The sequence below is a fragment of the Protopterus annectens genome, chromosome 9.part0, assembly GCF_019279795.1.
Source record: "Protopterus annectens isolate FY-2018-M chromosome 9.part0, PAN1.0, whole genome shotgun sequence".
Classification (NCBI taxonomy): domain Eukaryota; kingdom Metazoa; phylum Chordata; order Ceratodontiformes; family Protopteridae; genus Protopterus; species Protopterus annectens.
Genome location: NC_056743.1, coordinates 1,909,164,929 through 1,909,182,670, shown reverse-complemented (window position 1 = coordinate 1,909,182,670; position 17,742 = coordinate 1,909,164,929). Strand labels below are relative to the sequence as shown.

Genomic DNA, 17,742 nt, shown 5'->3' with positions numbered 1-17,742 from the left:
GTGCCTAGCAAAGGTAAGACTGTACTGCTTAACTATGTTTCAAGCAAGGTTGGCAAAAAAAAAAGCTTGTCAAAGAGACGAAAGGTGTCAGACATATACATTTTTTCTTGCAAATAGTTATAAGAGCTGAATTTTTTTTTTTTATTACTTATCCTTTCTTGACCGTATTAGTTCCATTAGGTTAGTGGTCTCTTTTTAGGGGAGACTTGAGATGGTATTTATTCTACATGTTTTGTGTTGTCTGTGTTCTGTGTCCTTTTGTCTTGTGGTACTGTTAGGGAAAGGGGTTTTGTAACATGATGTGTAAGGTTAGTTTTAGATACAGAGGTACGGTTAGGGTTAGGGACAGAGGTGGGGTTAGGGTTAAGGTTACAGTTAGGGACAGAGGTGGAGTTAGGGACAGAGGTGGGGTTAGGGTTAAGGTTAGAGTTAGGGACAGAGGTGGACTTAGGGTTAGTGTTAGAGACAGATGTAGGGTCAGTGTTAGGGACAGAGGTAGGGTTAGGTTTAGAGATAGAGGTGGGGTTAGGGTTAAGGTTAGGGTTGGGGACAGATGTGGGATTAGGGTTAGGGATAGAGTTAGGGTTAGGTTTAGTGTCAGAGACAGAGGTAGGGTTAGGGTTAGGGACAGAGGTGGGGTTAGGGTTAGGGTTAGAGACAGAGGTGGGGTTAGGGTTAAGGTTAGAGTTAGGGACAGTGGTGGAGTTAGGGTTAGGGTTAGGGATAGTGTTAGAGACAGAGGTAGAGTTAGTGTTAGGGATATAGGTGGGATTAGGGTTAGGGACAGAGGTGGAGTTAGGATTAGTGTTAGAGACAGAGGTAAAGTTAGTGTTAGGGACAGAGGTGGAGTTAGGGTTAAGGTTAGTGTTGGGGACAGAGTTGGGGTTAGGGATAGAGTTAGGGTTAGTGTTAGAGACAGAGGTAGGGTTAGGGACAGAGGTGGGGTTAGGGACAGAGGTGGGGTTAGGGTTAAGGTTAGAGTTAGGGACAGAGGTGGAGTTAGGGTTAGTGTTAGAGACAGATGTAGGGTCAGTGTTAGGGACAGAGGTAGGGTTAGGTTTAGAGATAGAGGTGGGGTTAGGGTTAAGGTTAGGGTTGGGGACAGATGTGGGATTAGGGTTAGGGATAGAGTTAGGGTTAGGTTTAGTGTCAGAGACAGAGGTAGGGTTAGGGTTAGGGACAGAGGTGGGGTTAGGGTTAAGGTTAGAGTTAGGGACAGAGGTGGAGTTAGGGTTAGGGTTAGGGTTAGTGTTAGAGACAGAGGTAGAGTTAATGTTAGGGACATAGGTGGGATTAGGGTTAGGGACAGAGGTGGAGTTAGGATTAGTGTTAGAGACAGAGGTAAAGTTAGTGTTAGGGACAGAGGTGGAGTTAGGGTTAAGGTTAGTGTTGGGGACAGAGTTGGGGTTAGGGTTAGGGTTAGGGTTAGGGACAGAGGTAGGGTTAGTGTTAGGGACAGAGGTAGGGTTAGGGTTAGGGTTAGTGCTAGGGACAGTGGAAGGGTTATGGTTATGATTAGGGTTAGCACACATGAGTATGGTGGTGTTGGGGAGTGAAAACCCCATTCCTACATTACTTATGTATATGTACCAGACTGGATATAAAGGTCCCCTTGGATGGGGGTAACACATCTTATTTATAAAGAATGTCAGTACCAGAATTTACTGAACAAGCAACTGAAAGTAACACAGGATGTACAAATGATCATACGTTGAGTTATCAGAGTCTTGTAGCTTTGTGTTTGAAGACTCGCTTCCTAAAGTACGAGTTAAGAGCTGAACGTTCAGTGAAGAAATGTTGAGTTGTTTGGGGAAGTAGAGTTAGGGTTAACTCTCTGTGAACAGAGAGAATGAGCAGCTTAGAAAAACATGAAGGATACTCTAGTCATGATAATACAAAAACGTTAGGATAAAAGCTCATGTGGTGATTAAACTAAGTAAAACGATTAAGTGGTTGTATAAAGAACATGTATCATTCCAGACGAAAAAATAAGATGCTTAAAAAAGCATCACAAATCCATGTCCAGGTACATGTTGGAAAACACTGCATATTTATTTTGCAGGTACATTCATAAATATTTTGCTCATGTTGGGGTAGGTGTCCATTCAAAATGGTTCGAGTATTTTGTACGACTGAAATGATGTCAGCAGCTGGAATAAGTATGAGAAGATTGTCATTTAACCTACCGCTGGTCATGACGGCGTGCAAATCACCTCAGAAGAAGTGTGTTATGAGAAGATTGTCGTTTACCCTACCGCTGGTCATGACGGCATGCAAATCACCTCAGAAGAAGTGTGTTATTTTGTTAAATACAACCTTATTATTTATTTCCCTAATTTATTTATTTTATTTATTTATTTTACATTTGTTGACCGGGATAGTCTAACTGGATTTATGTCCATTTTCAGTAGAGTCCCGGGGAGATAAGTTCCAAGAGATTACTAGACTACTAACATACAGGTACTAGTTGTTATACAGTTAAATACTACACATTTTAAACAGTTCTGGAATCTTCACAGTTTATACAAAAAACATGTCACAAGTATTAGATAAGATATTTTAGACTTTATGTACAAGACTTCATTAGTAACTAGAAAGTAATTGCTAAACAAACGCATACTTCAAGTTTCAACAGTTCAGAAATGCTCACAGTTTAAACAATACTTGTTGCCTGCCTTAGGTAGGATGCTTTAGAATTATATGCAGAAGAATTTAACTAGGTATTTTAAATTATCTCTATTAGGATAAGATATGGTTTTGCCAGGGATAGGCCTTGATCTAAAAAGACACAGATAGAGCAGGAACTAGGTCTTAAGAGAGGGTATTTGGGATATAGTATGAGATTAGTATGGATTTGTACACGGACATAACCAATGGGTTTTAAGATAGAGTTTCAGATTGTGTTTAAAAAGTGTAAATGAAGACAGTGATGTAAGTTCATGGGGGAGTTGGTTCCAATACTTTCCAACTGCATTTGAGAACAGAGCATCTCCTGCCATGTTATTAGATTTACATGTTGATACAAGTAGTTTATTAAAAAAGTTGAAAGGTTCTTATACTGGGTAATGAGACTAGCAAGTATTGGGGTATTGGTAGGTTGGAAAAGGGTTTTGTGCGCAATGGTGAGTTGTTTAAAGTGAATCTGATTCAGAAGCTCTAACCAGCCTAATTGTTTCAGGTTATGGCAGTGATGGGTCTTAAAGGAGGAAGCAGTAGCAAATCTGGCAATGCTATTGTAAGCATTGGCTAGCTTGTTAAGGTTATTTTTTGACAAGTTAGTATATATGGAAGAAGCATAAAGAAGTGTGGAGATAAGGTGGGAATAGGCAATAGTGGTTCTGGCTAGTGGGGAGAGAAAGGGTTTTATCTTATAGAGGGAGCCTAGTTTCCTGTTGACATTGTTTATGGTATTGTTGATATGGGTTTCAAAGTTCAGGTTGTTATCAATGGTTACCCCTAGACGTTTAGTTGTTGGATCGGGAGATATGAGTGTACCATTATTGGATAACACTGAAAAGTTCATTAGGAGTGATTTATGGGTAAGAGTGAAGAGGAGGAGTTTGGTTTTTTGGGGTTCAAGAGGAGGCAGCGTTGTAGAAACCAATTTTCTTTTTTATTGAACATTGCCTGAGTTCTGTAGTTGGGATTGAGATTTAGTTGAGCAGATTATTGTCAAATCATCTGTGTATTGTACACAGTTAGTTAAAGGAATAGCTAGGATGAGGTCATTGATAAATATTGAGAAAAAGAGGGGGCCCAATATAGAGCCCTGAGGAACACCTAGAGTAACTGGAAGATGGGATGAGAGGTTGTTGTCCCATAGCACTGCCTGCTGTCTATTATCAAGGTAGGACTGGAACCATTTTATAGTTTTTGTGTCCAGAGAGAAGGATTTTAGAATATTGAGAAGTAAGTGGTGGTCGACCATGTCAAATGCTTTTGAAAGGTCGATGAAAAGTGCTGAAGAGAGAAGATTGTTATTACGGTTTTTATTGATGCTGTCAGTGAAGGATAGGAGTGCAGTTGTTGTACTGTGGAAAGGCCTGAAGCCATGTTGAGATTTGGCCAATAAATTGTTCTGGAGTAGGTGGTCTAGTAACTTTCTGTTGATGCACTTTTCCATTATTTTAGCTAAGAGCTATGGGACGATAGTTAGAATATTCTCTTGAGCTTCCTCCCTTGTGTAGGGGGATAATGTAGGAGATTTTCCAGATGGTGGGAATAGTGCTTTCTTGTATAGTTCTATTTATCAGCAATGATACAGGATAAGCTATGACTTTGGCTGCCTTTTGCAGGTATTCAGCAGGTAGCTGGTCAGTTGAGGGGCTAGTAGGTTTTAGTTTACTTAAGAGGTTGCAGATGAGGGAAGTTTGGAAAGGTTGCAGGTTTAGAGTTGGGAGAGAGTTAGTAGTATTGGTTGGAAGGGCAGAGCTATTGACTGTTAGTTGATTAGCAAGTGTTTGGGTGGTCTCAGTGAAGAAGGTATTAAAAGCATTAGCAGCTTGCTTTGGATTGTCGGAATTTGATCCTATAGAGGGTGGTGTTGTGGAGTGGCCTGGTTGAAGTAGTCTGTTTATGCTAGCCCAGAACTTTTGTGGATTATTTTGGTTGGTCTGTTGGAGGTGGAAGCAAAAGTTTTTTTTTTATCTTCGAGTATAGCTTTCTTAGTCTCATTTCTTTTTTGCCTGAATTGTTGTTGGTCTATGGGGTTTTTAGTTGTTCTCCATAGTGCCCAAACTTTATTTCTCTGTTGAATTTTCTGCCTGGTTTTCTTTGTAAGGTATGGGGCGGGTATACATTTAATTTTGATGGAAAGCTTTTGTGCATGGTGGTTAAGGATTCTTAAGAATTTTGAGTTAAAGTAGTCTGTTGTTTCATCAAGTGGGAGTTATTTTATAGGTGACCAATCACATTCTTTTAGTTCAGCTTGGAAGTTATTGGGGTTAAAGTTTCTGTTGTTTCTTATTGTTTTATATATGGTTAGGTTGTGTGAGCTCGACCTTTGCCTGATTATGTAAGTGAGAGAATGGTCACTTACATCGTCAGGGAGGGTCCCTACATTATAGAGTTGTTGGTGATTATTTATTAGAACCCAGTCTAGGATGGATTCTTTGTTATTGGGTTTATTAATTCTGGCTGGGGAGTTAATTGTTTGTTAGAAACCATTAGGGTTAATATGGGAGGATGGTGATTCAGTAGAGCAGTCCTTCCAGTTTATATTAAAGTCTCAAAGAATTATTGTCTCTTGGATAATTTTTGTGGAGAGTTCAGCCAGGGGGCAAGTAGATACATATTATATTTAGGGATTTGCTGGGATTAAGTTGAAGTTTGGTGCTAATGATTTCTGCATTATTTTCAGAAGAGGAACCAAGATCTAGTATAGATATTTGTAGCCCTTCTTTATAGAGGATAGCAACCCCCTCCTTTTTTTACTTTGCGGTCCTGTCTCAAGATGTTGTACCCAGATGGAATAATTTCATCATCTTGTGTAGTGGGTTTCAGCCATGTTTCTGTTAAACAAAGTATATCATAGGAATTAACATCCAGGAGAGCATGGAGGTGGGCAATTTTATTATTTATGCTGCAAATATTGAGGTGAGCTATATAGAGTGAGTTGGGAGATTTAGATGGGATATTTGGGGTAGCAGGAACATGAATTTGTGGTTCTGTGCTTGGTTTTTGCCCTGGTCCTGGGTTAGGAGGAATGCCCCCATCTTGTAAGGAGAGGTGTAATAGTTTGTTTAACGGGATTGTGGAGGTTAAAGTAATGGTGAAGAGGTTTTTAGGTTTTAGATAGTTGTATTTGATATGGGTCAGTCGGTGATATTTAACAGGTAAATAGCTAGGTAAATATGTTATATTTATGTGTTCTGGAGAATTAATTAGAGGTATAGTACTTGTTTGTGCATTAGGGATGTTCAGCTGTAAATATTTTGACTGTTCATACGAGGTTAGCAGGTAGGTTGCTGTTAGAGAAAGTAGGAGAAAGACAATGATTAGGAGCCTTAGTTGGATTTCAAAAGGTCACATTTGCACAGTGACTAATAAGCTTACTGGTGTTCTTTAAAGGGGAGGGGTTATACTAGGGGAGATTAGAGAGAGGTGTATGTATAATGTTAACAAGATTACTATTGTGATTGGATTGAAGAGGAAGAGGGTGTGGTGAGGATGTATAAGCTTAGGAACAGTAGGGGTGGGTCGGAATTGGGGGTAGGGTAGGGGAGCGGAGTGAGCCCACAGGGCGAATGGAGCAGGTAGAGACAAGAGAGGTAAGGAGCTGAAAAGAACAATCAGTTGAAGCAGGGATTACAGTAGGTAGGTAACCCTAAATACTGGAATAAAGTTAAAAGAGTAGATAATAGAGCTATTTGGAGGGTGTGTGAGAGCTAACCATAAAAATAAGTAGATGTTATGGGCTACAGTTTAATAGCAAGTCTGTGGATAAACAGTATATAGCAAAGGTGTAGTACAGGTCAGGAGAAGGCTTCAAGGCCTGGATGGGGCAAGTCTGCCACCTGGTGGCCCAAATTAATTTATTGTAAGCAGGGTAAAAAAGGAGGAAGTTTAGGTTCCTAATGCAAGAAAAGGAGTAGTGGTTCCGAGTGTCTTTAAATGGTGGAAAAAGTAGATTAGACTGGTTACAGAGTGGGGAGGGAGTAAAGCTGCTGGTTTTCCTGGCTAGCGCTTTATAACCACCTAGATCTAATAATAAGTTATAGGCTATACTGGCCGTGATAGTTTAGACACATACTTTCATGTTCCCTTTACTGAGAAAGTACAGGGATAGGTTGCTCAACTGTAGAGACTGAAGGGAGTTTGGACAGGGTCCTTGTTCTTCAGGTTGTTAGTTTCTGTGTCCTAGAGCAGTGTACTCAGATTGGAGAGATTAGCCAGGACGGTGGGCCAAGAACACACGGCAGCTGGGGGCAGTTCTATAATGCACCAAAAGGTAAATAAAACCTTATTATTTATTTCCCTAATGCACCAAGGTATTGCACTAGCAATGGCTGGATGGAAATGTAAGTTGAAGTATTTAAGACTGGACTAAGGAAATTGTCAAATACAGTGCTTGCTGTTAAATATAAAGTTTAATTATTTCTGGTTCTATATAGAAATGTATCTGTTTTAATACCTAGTCATTATCAGATAAGTCAGAGAAAGATATGAGTTCTTCAATACAATGCAAAGTGTGTCTGTAGGAAATTAACCCACACTTACAGACCTTTCAACATGACAGTTTCTTTACTGAGTCATATTTTATATACCTTCAGGATAGTACTTAGGTCTGAAGTAAATCCCAGCTATAGTAACAAAAGAGACCGCACTGTTTCATTTAGTCTTGAAGGCACAGACATCACTATCAGGTGCAGAGGACATCGTGACCAGTTGATTACAGCCATGATTGAGGACACTTACAGTCCTGAACAGGTGAGGCCAAATACAGAAACGATGGCCGGTTATAATGAAAGCTTGCGATATAGTGGAAGTAAACTTTAGACTTCACAAAAGTCTGTGTTACCTGGTAGTGAGCATGAAAAATCAGACACACCAGAGTCAGAACTATAGATCAGGTGGTCAGAGAGTTTAAAAAACATTTTAGTGTGTCACATTTCAATGAGGAAGTTTAACATATCGACTCTTTTTACATTTATAGAGACACATTTACCTCATCCTATGGACTGAAAATGTCATTTTGCCCTCAGGAAAGTAAAATAATGCGTCTTAATTTGAACGACAGTGATATGTTCCACTGAGTTTGTTATTTATTACAGTGGTGGTACTGGGCATTCATGAAGGCATGTCTGGCTGCAGTATAAATTATGACTAAATATGAGTGCAACCCCAGAATAATAAAGTGGACCTAAACAGCACACATGGTCTCCTTCTGCATTCTGCCTTATATTGGACATATTAGGATACATAAAAAAGCAATAATCATGACAAACTGTAAAACTAAAACAAAAAACATGGCTACAGCTCGGACTAAACTCTATACTTAGTAAGGTGAAGCACTTTTCGTTTGTGTATTGACAAACTTCATCAGGCCAAACAGTTAACTGTTGAAACAATTACTTAAATAATTATTCTACAAAGCAAATGATGCCATTAATTAAAAATAACCAGCAACATTTAAAGTTAAAGTTACATAACATTCATTAACATAACATCCATGATTGGAGGAACTCCCTGGTCAGCCTCACTAAGAAGCTGAGATCCCTCATAAAATACTCCAAAGCTAGTTATGAAAACAAAATCACCACTGATTCTAAAGGCAACCACAAAGCAATCTATAGCTATGTCAAGAATCTCAATGGCAACACTCAGATCTGCTCTGAGTTACAGCATAATGGCACTAAATATACAGAACCAACTGATATTGCCAACATCCTGGTAGATAGGTTCAGTGCTAACTTTACCCCCCTCTCATCCCCTAAAGGGCCCATCTCCATACCGGAAGAATGCAAAGTTCCTGTAATCACAGCTGCACAGGTAAAAACACACTCTCCAAAGCCAAGAACACAGCATCCATGGGACCTGACAACATCCCAGGCTGCGTTCTACATGAACTACAGAACAAAATGGCACCCCACCTAAGTACCATGTTCAGTCATAGCCTCACCTCAAGCTTTGTGCCCACTGAATGGTGCACAGTGATGGTTATCCCACTCCACAAAGGGGGAGCCACCATGGACCCCGGGAACTACCACCCCATTAGCCTGACAAGCCTGGTCAGCAAGGCTATGGAACTTATCATCATAGAACTTATAAACAATGACATTGATAATCTCCAAACTCTAGACCCCACCCAGTTTGGGTTTGTAAAAGGCAGATCATGTCTCCTAAACCTGATAGACTTCTTTGAAGTGGTCACCAAAGCCGTATATGAGGGTAAGGTGGTTCACACAGCCTATCTAGATCTCGCCAAGGCTTTCGACATCATCTCCCATTCTGGAATTATAGATAAACTTACTAAACTAGGTATAAATCCCTATGTCACAAGATGGGTTGCCAACTGGCTCACTGACAGAATCCACACTGTGAAAGTAGCAGACTCCAAATCCATCTTTAGACCAGTGACAAGTGGAGTACCACAGGGTTCAGTCCTGGGTCCTCTCCTGTTTGGTATCTACTTCTCTGAAGTACAGGCTAACACAGAAGGTCCTAGGCTAACAAAGTTTGCAGATGACTGCAAACTAGGATCCATAATCAAAACTCCTAACGATCTGGACATCCTACAAAAGGGCCTCACTGAGACAGATGCCTGATGTCAAAGCCATGGCCTCAAGCTCAGTGCCAAAAAGTGCATTGTCATCCATTGTGGTAAAAACTCTGTACCCATGAACTACCACATAGGTGGTAGTCTACTTAACACCGAAAGTGTGATAAGAGACCTTGGGACACAGGTGGACAGTAGTCTCTCCTTTTATAATCACATCACCACAGTAGTCAGGAAATCTTTCTAAGTGGCACACCTCATCACAAAAGGTTTGTCATCCTGGAAAAAAGAGGTCATTGTTCCCCTCTACTCATCACTCATTACACCCATTATAGAGTACAACACCCCTTTTGGTATGTACCTCACAAGACATCTACAACAACTGGAAAGGCCACAGAAATACCTCACAAAGAGGATTACTGGCGTCAAACAGATGCCCTATGCAGAATGTCTCAAAAAACTCCAGCTTTACTCCATTGCATATCGCCTACTCAGAGGCAATCTCTGCCTAACATACAAAGCTATGTCCAACCCAGAGCTGTTGGACATGCTCCACTTAAAGAAATCCCAATCCCTACGAGCTACATGCTCTAGGGACCTAAACCTTGTCACCACAATAAACAGAACATGCTGAAAGGATAGATTCCTGTCCCAGAGACTTCCCATACTCTGAATCAAACTACCTATCTATATCAAACAAAACTCCTCATTAGCACTCTTCAAGAAAAATCTTGATGATTGGATGGGAGATAGGAAATTCACCCTAGGCATCACTTCTGTGGCTCTGCTCGACAGGGACACAGGAAAATAATTTTCTTGGGTGGCAAAAGCCAGGGTACTATTTGGCTAGGCTTATATAGGCCCTAGGGCCAATAGCCTAGTACCTACCTATGAACCTATGAAAACCAATGCTACTAATTATTTTACTTTCATTAAAAACTATTAAAATGCATGTTGTCACTAAAATTTGTCATACACCAAAAACTCATCAGAAAATCATAAAAACAGCAGCAAGAAACCCACCGGGTTTCATTAATACCAGAAGGAAACATTGTTCAGCAGAAGAAGAATCAGAACTCAGCATCGCATCAGCAGGAGCGGATTCTACAGCAAGGGTTTCCATTAAACCAAACTAACTTAAATATCCAACAGCACCAATTGGTTTCTAATCTTGGTGAGTAACAATAGAATGCATGTTTGAGCTCAGCACAACAAGCAGTTCTTTCGTCGGCACAATGTTCATTGGCAGGTACAGTAACTGAAGTATTTAATCATGTAGACAACAATACTGCATACGCTTTGCAGCAGCAGTGGCTCAGTCTGGCTGTTAATATGCCCGTGATGGCTGTTTTGCCTGGGAACAACTTGTAGACAGGAAATAATAGTGTTCACAACATTTGGAAGCCTCCGGTTTTAAGGGACTGGCTTATCAATGGTACTGTCAGCACTGGGGCTCAACATAATAGCGGGACTAATGTCAATGACATTAGCAGCAAGCTCAAAGGTTTACATAGCAAACTTTTTAAACTAAAAAAGTTACAATTGGAAAGCACAAATTTAGAAGAATGTATTGCCAATGGGGTGTTTCCAAAGGGTTTAAGAAGATGGCGATACCCAGCGGGGCTTGTGGAAACGTTACCACTGCAGAATGAGCTCATCACCATGCTTGAGAGACATGAGTTTGAGCTGCTTCAATTGTTATTTAAATACAATAATAAGGATATTGATATGTTATTGATATGTTATTGGGACAATGTGATGAACTTGAATTGCGCTTGCAGGCTGATGTTGAATATGTTAGATACAGGTATGAACATGAATGTGTTTATGAAAGTACTGAAAGCTTTATCACTGACCTGAAGCATAGAAAAAATGCTAAGTTGCTTAGGGACAAGCAGCAATATAGCAGGGGGCAAGCCTACCCTAAATCACCCCAGGTTAATAGCAATTCTAGTAACAGTGGTGATGCACAACTTGGGCGGGAGAATGCCAGCAATGGTTCCAATGTCAATAATGAGCAGAACAAACAGCAGGATTTTGCAGCTGACAGTGATAGTAGTAACTACGACCAGGATTTTCCACCGCTAAGAAGATCTAAAAGGATTAGCAATCATAATGGTAATAACATGGGCAGACAGAGTTATGCTCCTAATAAGGATTTTCACACGCCCTCTAGGAGAAATCGGGGGGGGGGGTCCCGGGCACGAGGTTGCCCTCCGAGAGCCAATTACTAGGAGCAGGGTGCAGGTTGCAGGTAGACAGTTTGGAGGGCACACAAAGATCATTAAATAATACTCTTGGTATTATGCCTAAGCTTACGATCATCACCAATACTGACAATGATTTTAAAATTTATAATTTTTTTGGAAACATTTGTGGATGAGGAAATGGCCAACTTCTTAAGTAAGGGTTTCACATTTATCCCTGCTAGTGGACCAGGGTTGGCCACAGTGTTGTTGGATTTAAAATTATTTCTAAGAAAGCTTAATTTTAAAGTTATATTTGGTGAGACACAGCCACAGAGGGCTACTGAATTATGTATTAACAGTACTTACAATCCCCCTTGCACCTGGCTTTAGCTTTGTTTTGAAAGAATATGTGAGTTAGATATAAGATATTTACTAACTAATGAACAAAAAGGGTTTCAAGACAATTTGTCTAAGGAAGAGAGAGATATACTTGCATACTTGATACAACAAAAAATTTGAATAATGAAGCCGTGTAAAGGGGGAGGATTGGTTATCATGGATATCCATGATTATAATAGAAGAATGTATGAGATTTTCTTTACTGACACATACCAAGAAGTGACTAGGAATGAACTGAATTTGGCATAGAGGAAAATAAGTATTGAGATATACAATTATTTAAATGTGATTTATTTAAATGTGATTTCACCTACCATCCCGACCATCTTTGGTGTTCCCAGGATACATAAGGATGTAGTTAACTCACCATTGTGACCAATAGTGGGCGGCCACAACTCAATAATGTACGCTTATGCAAAAGTTTTAGATAGTAGACTTAAGAAGTTTTTGGAAGGACAGGTCCAAATATGTAAGGATTCTTGACACTTCCTCAGTTTGATCAATTCTATTGAATATATGGAAGAGGTCCTGTTTTTAACGGTTGACATCAAGGACCTCTTTTCAGTTATACCTCATCAGGAAGATATTCAGGAAATTGAACACTTTTTGTTTGAATTGGGGATGCCACAGGAAGAAATTAATTTATATGTAGACCTATTTGAGACAGTTCTCCAAAACAATTTTTTAATGTTTAACAACAACTACTACCTTCAAAAAGTAGATGTGGTGATGGGTTCACCTTGTGGCACTATCTTTGACAATTTGGTAATGGTAGGTTTGGAAAAGAGGTAAATCTTGGATGGTGTATATACCAACAACATCGTGTTATACTTATGTTACCTGGATGATTTATTCATCCTATGGAACGATAGCCAACAAAGGGCGGATGAATTCCTGACTTATATCAACAACACTGTACATTACTTACAATTTACTCACATGACAGGTGAGCAAAAAATTAACTATTTGGATGTTAACCTCAGTAAGGACAGAAGGAATAGGAGATTTGTTGCCAAAATACATAGAAAACCCTGTTACTTTAATTCCTTCTTACATTTTACAAGTTCCCACCCTATGTCCAACAAGAAGGCAGTTGTTAAAGGGCAATTTGTCTGAGCCACCAAGACGGTGAGTGAAGACTCTTAGTTTAATGAAGAATGTAAGTATTTAATGGAAGTGTTTATGAGTAGGGGTTACCCGAAATGACTGTTGCAGGAGCTTTTTACTGAGGTTAAACATAAGAGAAACAATGGTCACTTCAGACCTTTATAGAATAATTATTTAAGTAATTGTTTCAACAGTTAACTGTTTGGTCTGACGAAGTTTGTGAATACAGAAACGAAAACCACTTCACCTTAATAAATATAGAGTTTAGTCCGAGCTCTGGCCGTGTTTTTTCTTTTATTTTCACATATTAGGATACATGCCTTCTAAACCAAACACGTGTTTGCAGGAGACAGCGAGATTAATAAAAGATGGCTTACCTCAATATTGATAAAAACATTCTCCATTTCAGAGCGCTTCAGAAATGACTGCAGTGGCTTCATAAAGTGCTGTAATGAAGAAAAAAAAAATTCTCAGTCTCTTTCTCCTAAAAAAAATGTTAGCGTGTATTTAAATGACATCATCATTATGAGCAGTACCGTCATCTTCATTGTCACCACCATGATCGTTATTACAATTATTATTGTTATTCGTGTAGGATTTCTGCACGCTGAATAAAACATGACACCAGAGATTATATCGACATCACAGCACAAATGCATGTGAACAAATACCTCACAAATGTGGAATATTTGCATCAGCAGTTAACCCTTGGAGAGTAAACATATCATTAGGCCCAGCAGGATGGCCTCAGGCTACATGTTCCAAGTGAGGCCGTTACACATATGCCTGCTATGTTTTGTGTTTTGTAACATTACACACATGTTTAAGAGTCTTACAACACCTGATGTACAGGTACAATTGCCATCTGGATTGTGGCATTGCCTTCAGTGTGCACTCACACACCTTGTGGCATTGCCTTCAGTGTGCACTCACACACCACTGTTTCACCCCAAGCAAATAATAAATCAGAGAAAGGAAATGCTGCAATATCTTTGCAACATAAACTCCTGCATTCTCAAGCTTTCCAAATAACACAAATTACAAGCTTGCTTGTTTGTCTTTGTAGGATAAACATCTAGAAAATTCCTTAGTCAATCTGCTTCAGTCTGCGCAGATTATTATACTGCACAGGTTTGAGGGAGCGGCATGCAATACTTAGTACAAACTCAATACACTGATAAATGAAATATCTGCTAACAGACCATCTCACAGAGTAACATCTTGAAAGATGAAGAGATGTTTTATAGAGCACAGAAAATGAAAGCCAGTGCAATACTCATGTTAAATGACCTTCGTAGTTCAACTGAAGCAATGAATCTCATTTCTCATGACTTAGCTGACCTCTTTTTCAAAACAGCTTGTTTCATTGATTTATAGGAAGAACACCTTTTCTAATCGGTATTTACACTATGAGTTACCATCCATGGCAATGTAAGAAGAACCTAGTCAAAGGGCAATATATCAGACCAGCTAGAATGGTTTTGAGGGATGACAATTGCAAAGGCTGAGCTAAATGTAATGACCGTCATGGTTTTAGAAAGGGAATGCACCAAGGATCTTCTTAACATCCAGGAAGACATAATGGATGGTAGAGCGGTGAGGTGTATTTCCCTACTAGGTACAAGCTCTGGACCAGATTTTGCAGGAACTAATCAGATCTTAACACATCCTAGCTTTGTCAATTCCATAAAACATTAAAGCTGAGTACCTCAGTCAATCAAGGTTATAATAGACAATTGTACTCTCTTTGAAACTGATGAAATTGAGTTGGGAGGGTGGCCTAATGGTTAAGGTGTTTGCCTTACAAACACAAGGTGCAGGGTTTGAGTCTCACAAGGGATAATTGGCTAAGCTTAAAATGGCTCGCAAGGGCAGTTAGCTTAGTAAGAATCTATGAATCTAATGATGGCATTATCAACACACTCGGGAAACCCCATACTTTGTTTATAAAGTTGATAAGAACATTAAGACTATACTTGAGACATGTTGTTTGTCTTTCGGCTTTTTCCCGGTAAGGGGTCGCCACAGTGGAACTCCAGTCCACTAATGATTGGCAGTAGATTTTTATGAAATGCCGAGGTGCCAGCTCGACGCCCAGCCTTCAACGAAGGAATGCCCATTTACGCACGCATGTCTTTTGAATGCTACCCAACCACGGGGAGAACATGCAGACTCCACACAGAAGGCACTCCCAAGCCAAGCTGAGAATCGAATGGGAGAACCTCTTGCTGTGAGGTAACAATGCTACCACCGTGCCACCACAGAAACCTAAGACTATACTTGAGAGTGATCAGTAGAAATGTTTGGAACTCACACAGGGTGAATAATACTATAACTACAAAGTGTGGAAACTGTAGCTCCTGCCAGTATATTTATGACAAGGCTACTATTACTCTGGAGAATCTTTGCTCTAAAAAAGTTATTTTGTAAAAGGTAATTGCAAAATGAAAGGTGTGGTGTACTTAGCAGTTTGCCAAACATGTAAGGCATTTTATGTGGGAAAGACTGAATGTAAACGGGACAGAAGTATTTATGAGCATATATACAATATTAAAAAAGAAAACAAGAACAACGCCTTGTTCAGGCATTCATGTCTGTGTAACAGTTTTTCCAAATTTGAGTTTGAAATTCTTGAAAAAATATCTATAGATATCAGAGGGGGACAATGGGAGAACAGAATGGGATATAGGGAATTAATTTGGCAGATTAATTTAGATATCCCTACCCCCCGGCCGGCTAAGTTGTGAGAATGAGATTCATTGGTTCAATTTATTCACCTAACTTTTTAACATTTTTTATGAAATTTATTAGTAGCATTTTTATCTTTATTCTTTTTACTGAGATGAAATGAACATAGTGATAAATGCAGAGATATTGTTAATGCTTTTTAAGTAAATCAACTATGTTTCCTTAACCTGATTGATTTTTTAATTGATGTTTCATTCCCATTGGCTGTTGACATGTATTTAAGATGGAAGTGTTTCATGGCTGGTATTCTGAAGTCCTAAGTGGTAGGATGAAAGCACTCATTTTTATTTTAATAAAATTATCTTTGATAAGTTCATTTTTTCTGAGTTGATTATTTTCACTGCTAAGATTGTTGTTACTGCCTTTTGAGTGACTAGTAATTTTGAGTTTTATAGCTACACACACACTCAGTTCAGTTCGTAACTTTAATGTTAGCTACTGCATCTTTTATGGGTCCTTCTGGCTGGCCATGTAAATAGTAAGTTATTAAACCACTACCAGTGTTATAAATGCTAGTGCAGACAGTGTAGAAATTTGGCCCTTTGAAGTGGGTCCATACTGTGTCTTTGTGATGACCGTAACACCTGATTACAAATACTGTGGTAGCACAACATAGCCTGTCTGTACAGATGGGACTGCTGCTCCAGTCTGCTCACATATCTGAATATATCTCTTTAGGAGAAACTTTGGGTAGAAACTGCTGCATGTTCTAACATAAGCAGGTCCATCATAGGAGTTTAACAGCTCAGCTAATATCACAGACACTAAAACAGTCACTGACTCAAACCCAACACTGATTCCATAACAGTCGATGAAATGGATTGCACTATAGATGCACAAGGGGTAACTCCAAATGTTGGCACAAATGATGAAGTAAAGGGTAGGCAGGAGGGTATAAGGTCACCCAGGGATGTCCGTGATATGGTCACACTATGCAACACTTCCCTACAGAAATGTCCATATTAGTTTAATTAATGGAGAACAGCAGCACACAGTTTGATTTTTCTAGACTGCTGTGATGGGAATAGCTGAAGGTTGTTAGTTGTGCTTTTTGTCATGCAGGGCAGGGAAGTAGAGTGGTCTTTCTTATCTGGTATGTTGATGCCCAAGTGACAGTTTAGTCTGCAATACCCAATAAAAATCAATATTGGCATATGGAGAATATGTGGACCTCATGCAGAGGACAGCTGAGATAACAACACACACATATAACCAACTAGTGAGTGACTTACCCATTTTTTCATTAGGACAATCATGAAGTAGTTAGAACTATTGTTATCGCTTCAGCTGAGAATTGTCATTGCAGGTATTATGAGAATGCTCATGTACAGCTGAGAAATGTCAATGCTCAGGTACAGCTAGCAACAGGTTTTGTGACAATACATAGGTACATCAATTGCCATTGGAGATGTCATAACAATGTACTGGTACAGCTAAGAACGGTCAGTGGAGATGTGACAATGTACAGGTGCAGCTCAGAACTGTCATTGTATGAGTTGTGACAATGCCCAGGTATAGCTGATAATTGTCATTAGAGATGTCCTGACAATGGGCATGTACAGCTGAGAACTGTCAACTGAGATGTTGTGACAATGCTCTGGTATAGTTGAGAACTGTCATAGGATCATAGGAACTTAATAGGCTATTGGCCCTGAGGCCCTTATAAGCCTAGCCAAGAGTTTTGCCCATGTTTAGACAAATCAGCACCCAATGCCCTTGTCCAGCAGGGGCACGGGTGGAATCCCAGGGGTGTAGTTTATGTTTCCCATCCAGTTATCCAGGTTGTGCTTAAAAAGGAGTAAAAAAGATACTTTGCTTGATGTGGAGAGGGAATCTATTCCACAGACAGGGAGTCTCTGGGACACAAATATATCCTGCCAACAAGTCCTATTGATGTCACCGATCAGGTTGAGGATAGCAATGCAGGTTACTTGAGTGGAGCTTGACTTGTGGATATGCAGCAGTCTCATCAAGGCGGGGTCCGAACTCACCTTGTATGCCAGCGGTCACCTCTGAGGAGTCTGTATGAAACTGAGTAGAGAGATAGGGCTTTGAGCCTATATGTATATGGTAGATGTTTGA

General features: G+C 39.7%; 1 protein-coding gene across 1 annotated transcript in view; it reads right to left on the bottom strand.

Moving 5' to 3' along the window:
* Window positions 1–17,742, bottom strand: part of VAV1 (vav guanine nucleotide exchange factor 1) — a gene marked incomplete at its 3' end in the record, with an annotated part of 1,650,237 nt that overhangs the window by 859,527 nt on the left and 772,968 nt on the right. Inside the window, 1 exon segment of the mRNA XM_044084720.1 lies at window positions 13,290–13,358. Within this exon segment, the coding sequence (XP_043940655.1) occupies window positions 13,290–13,358 (69 nt within the window).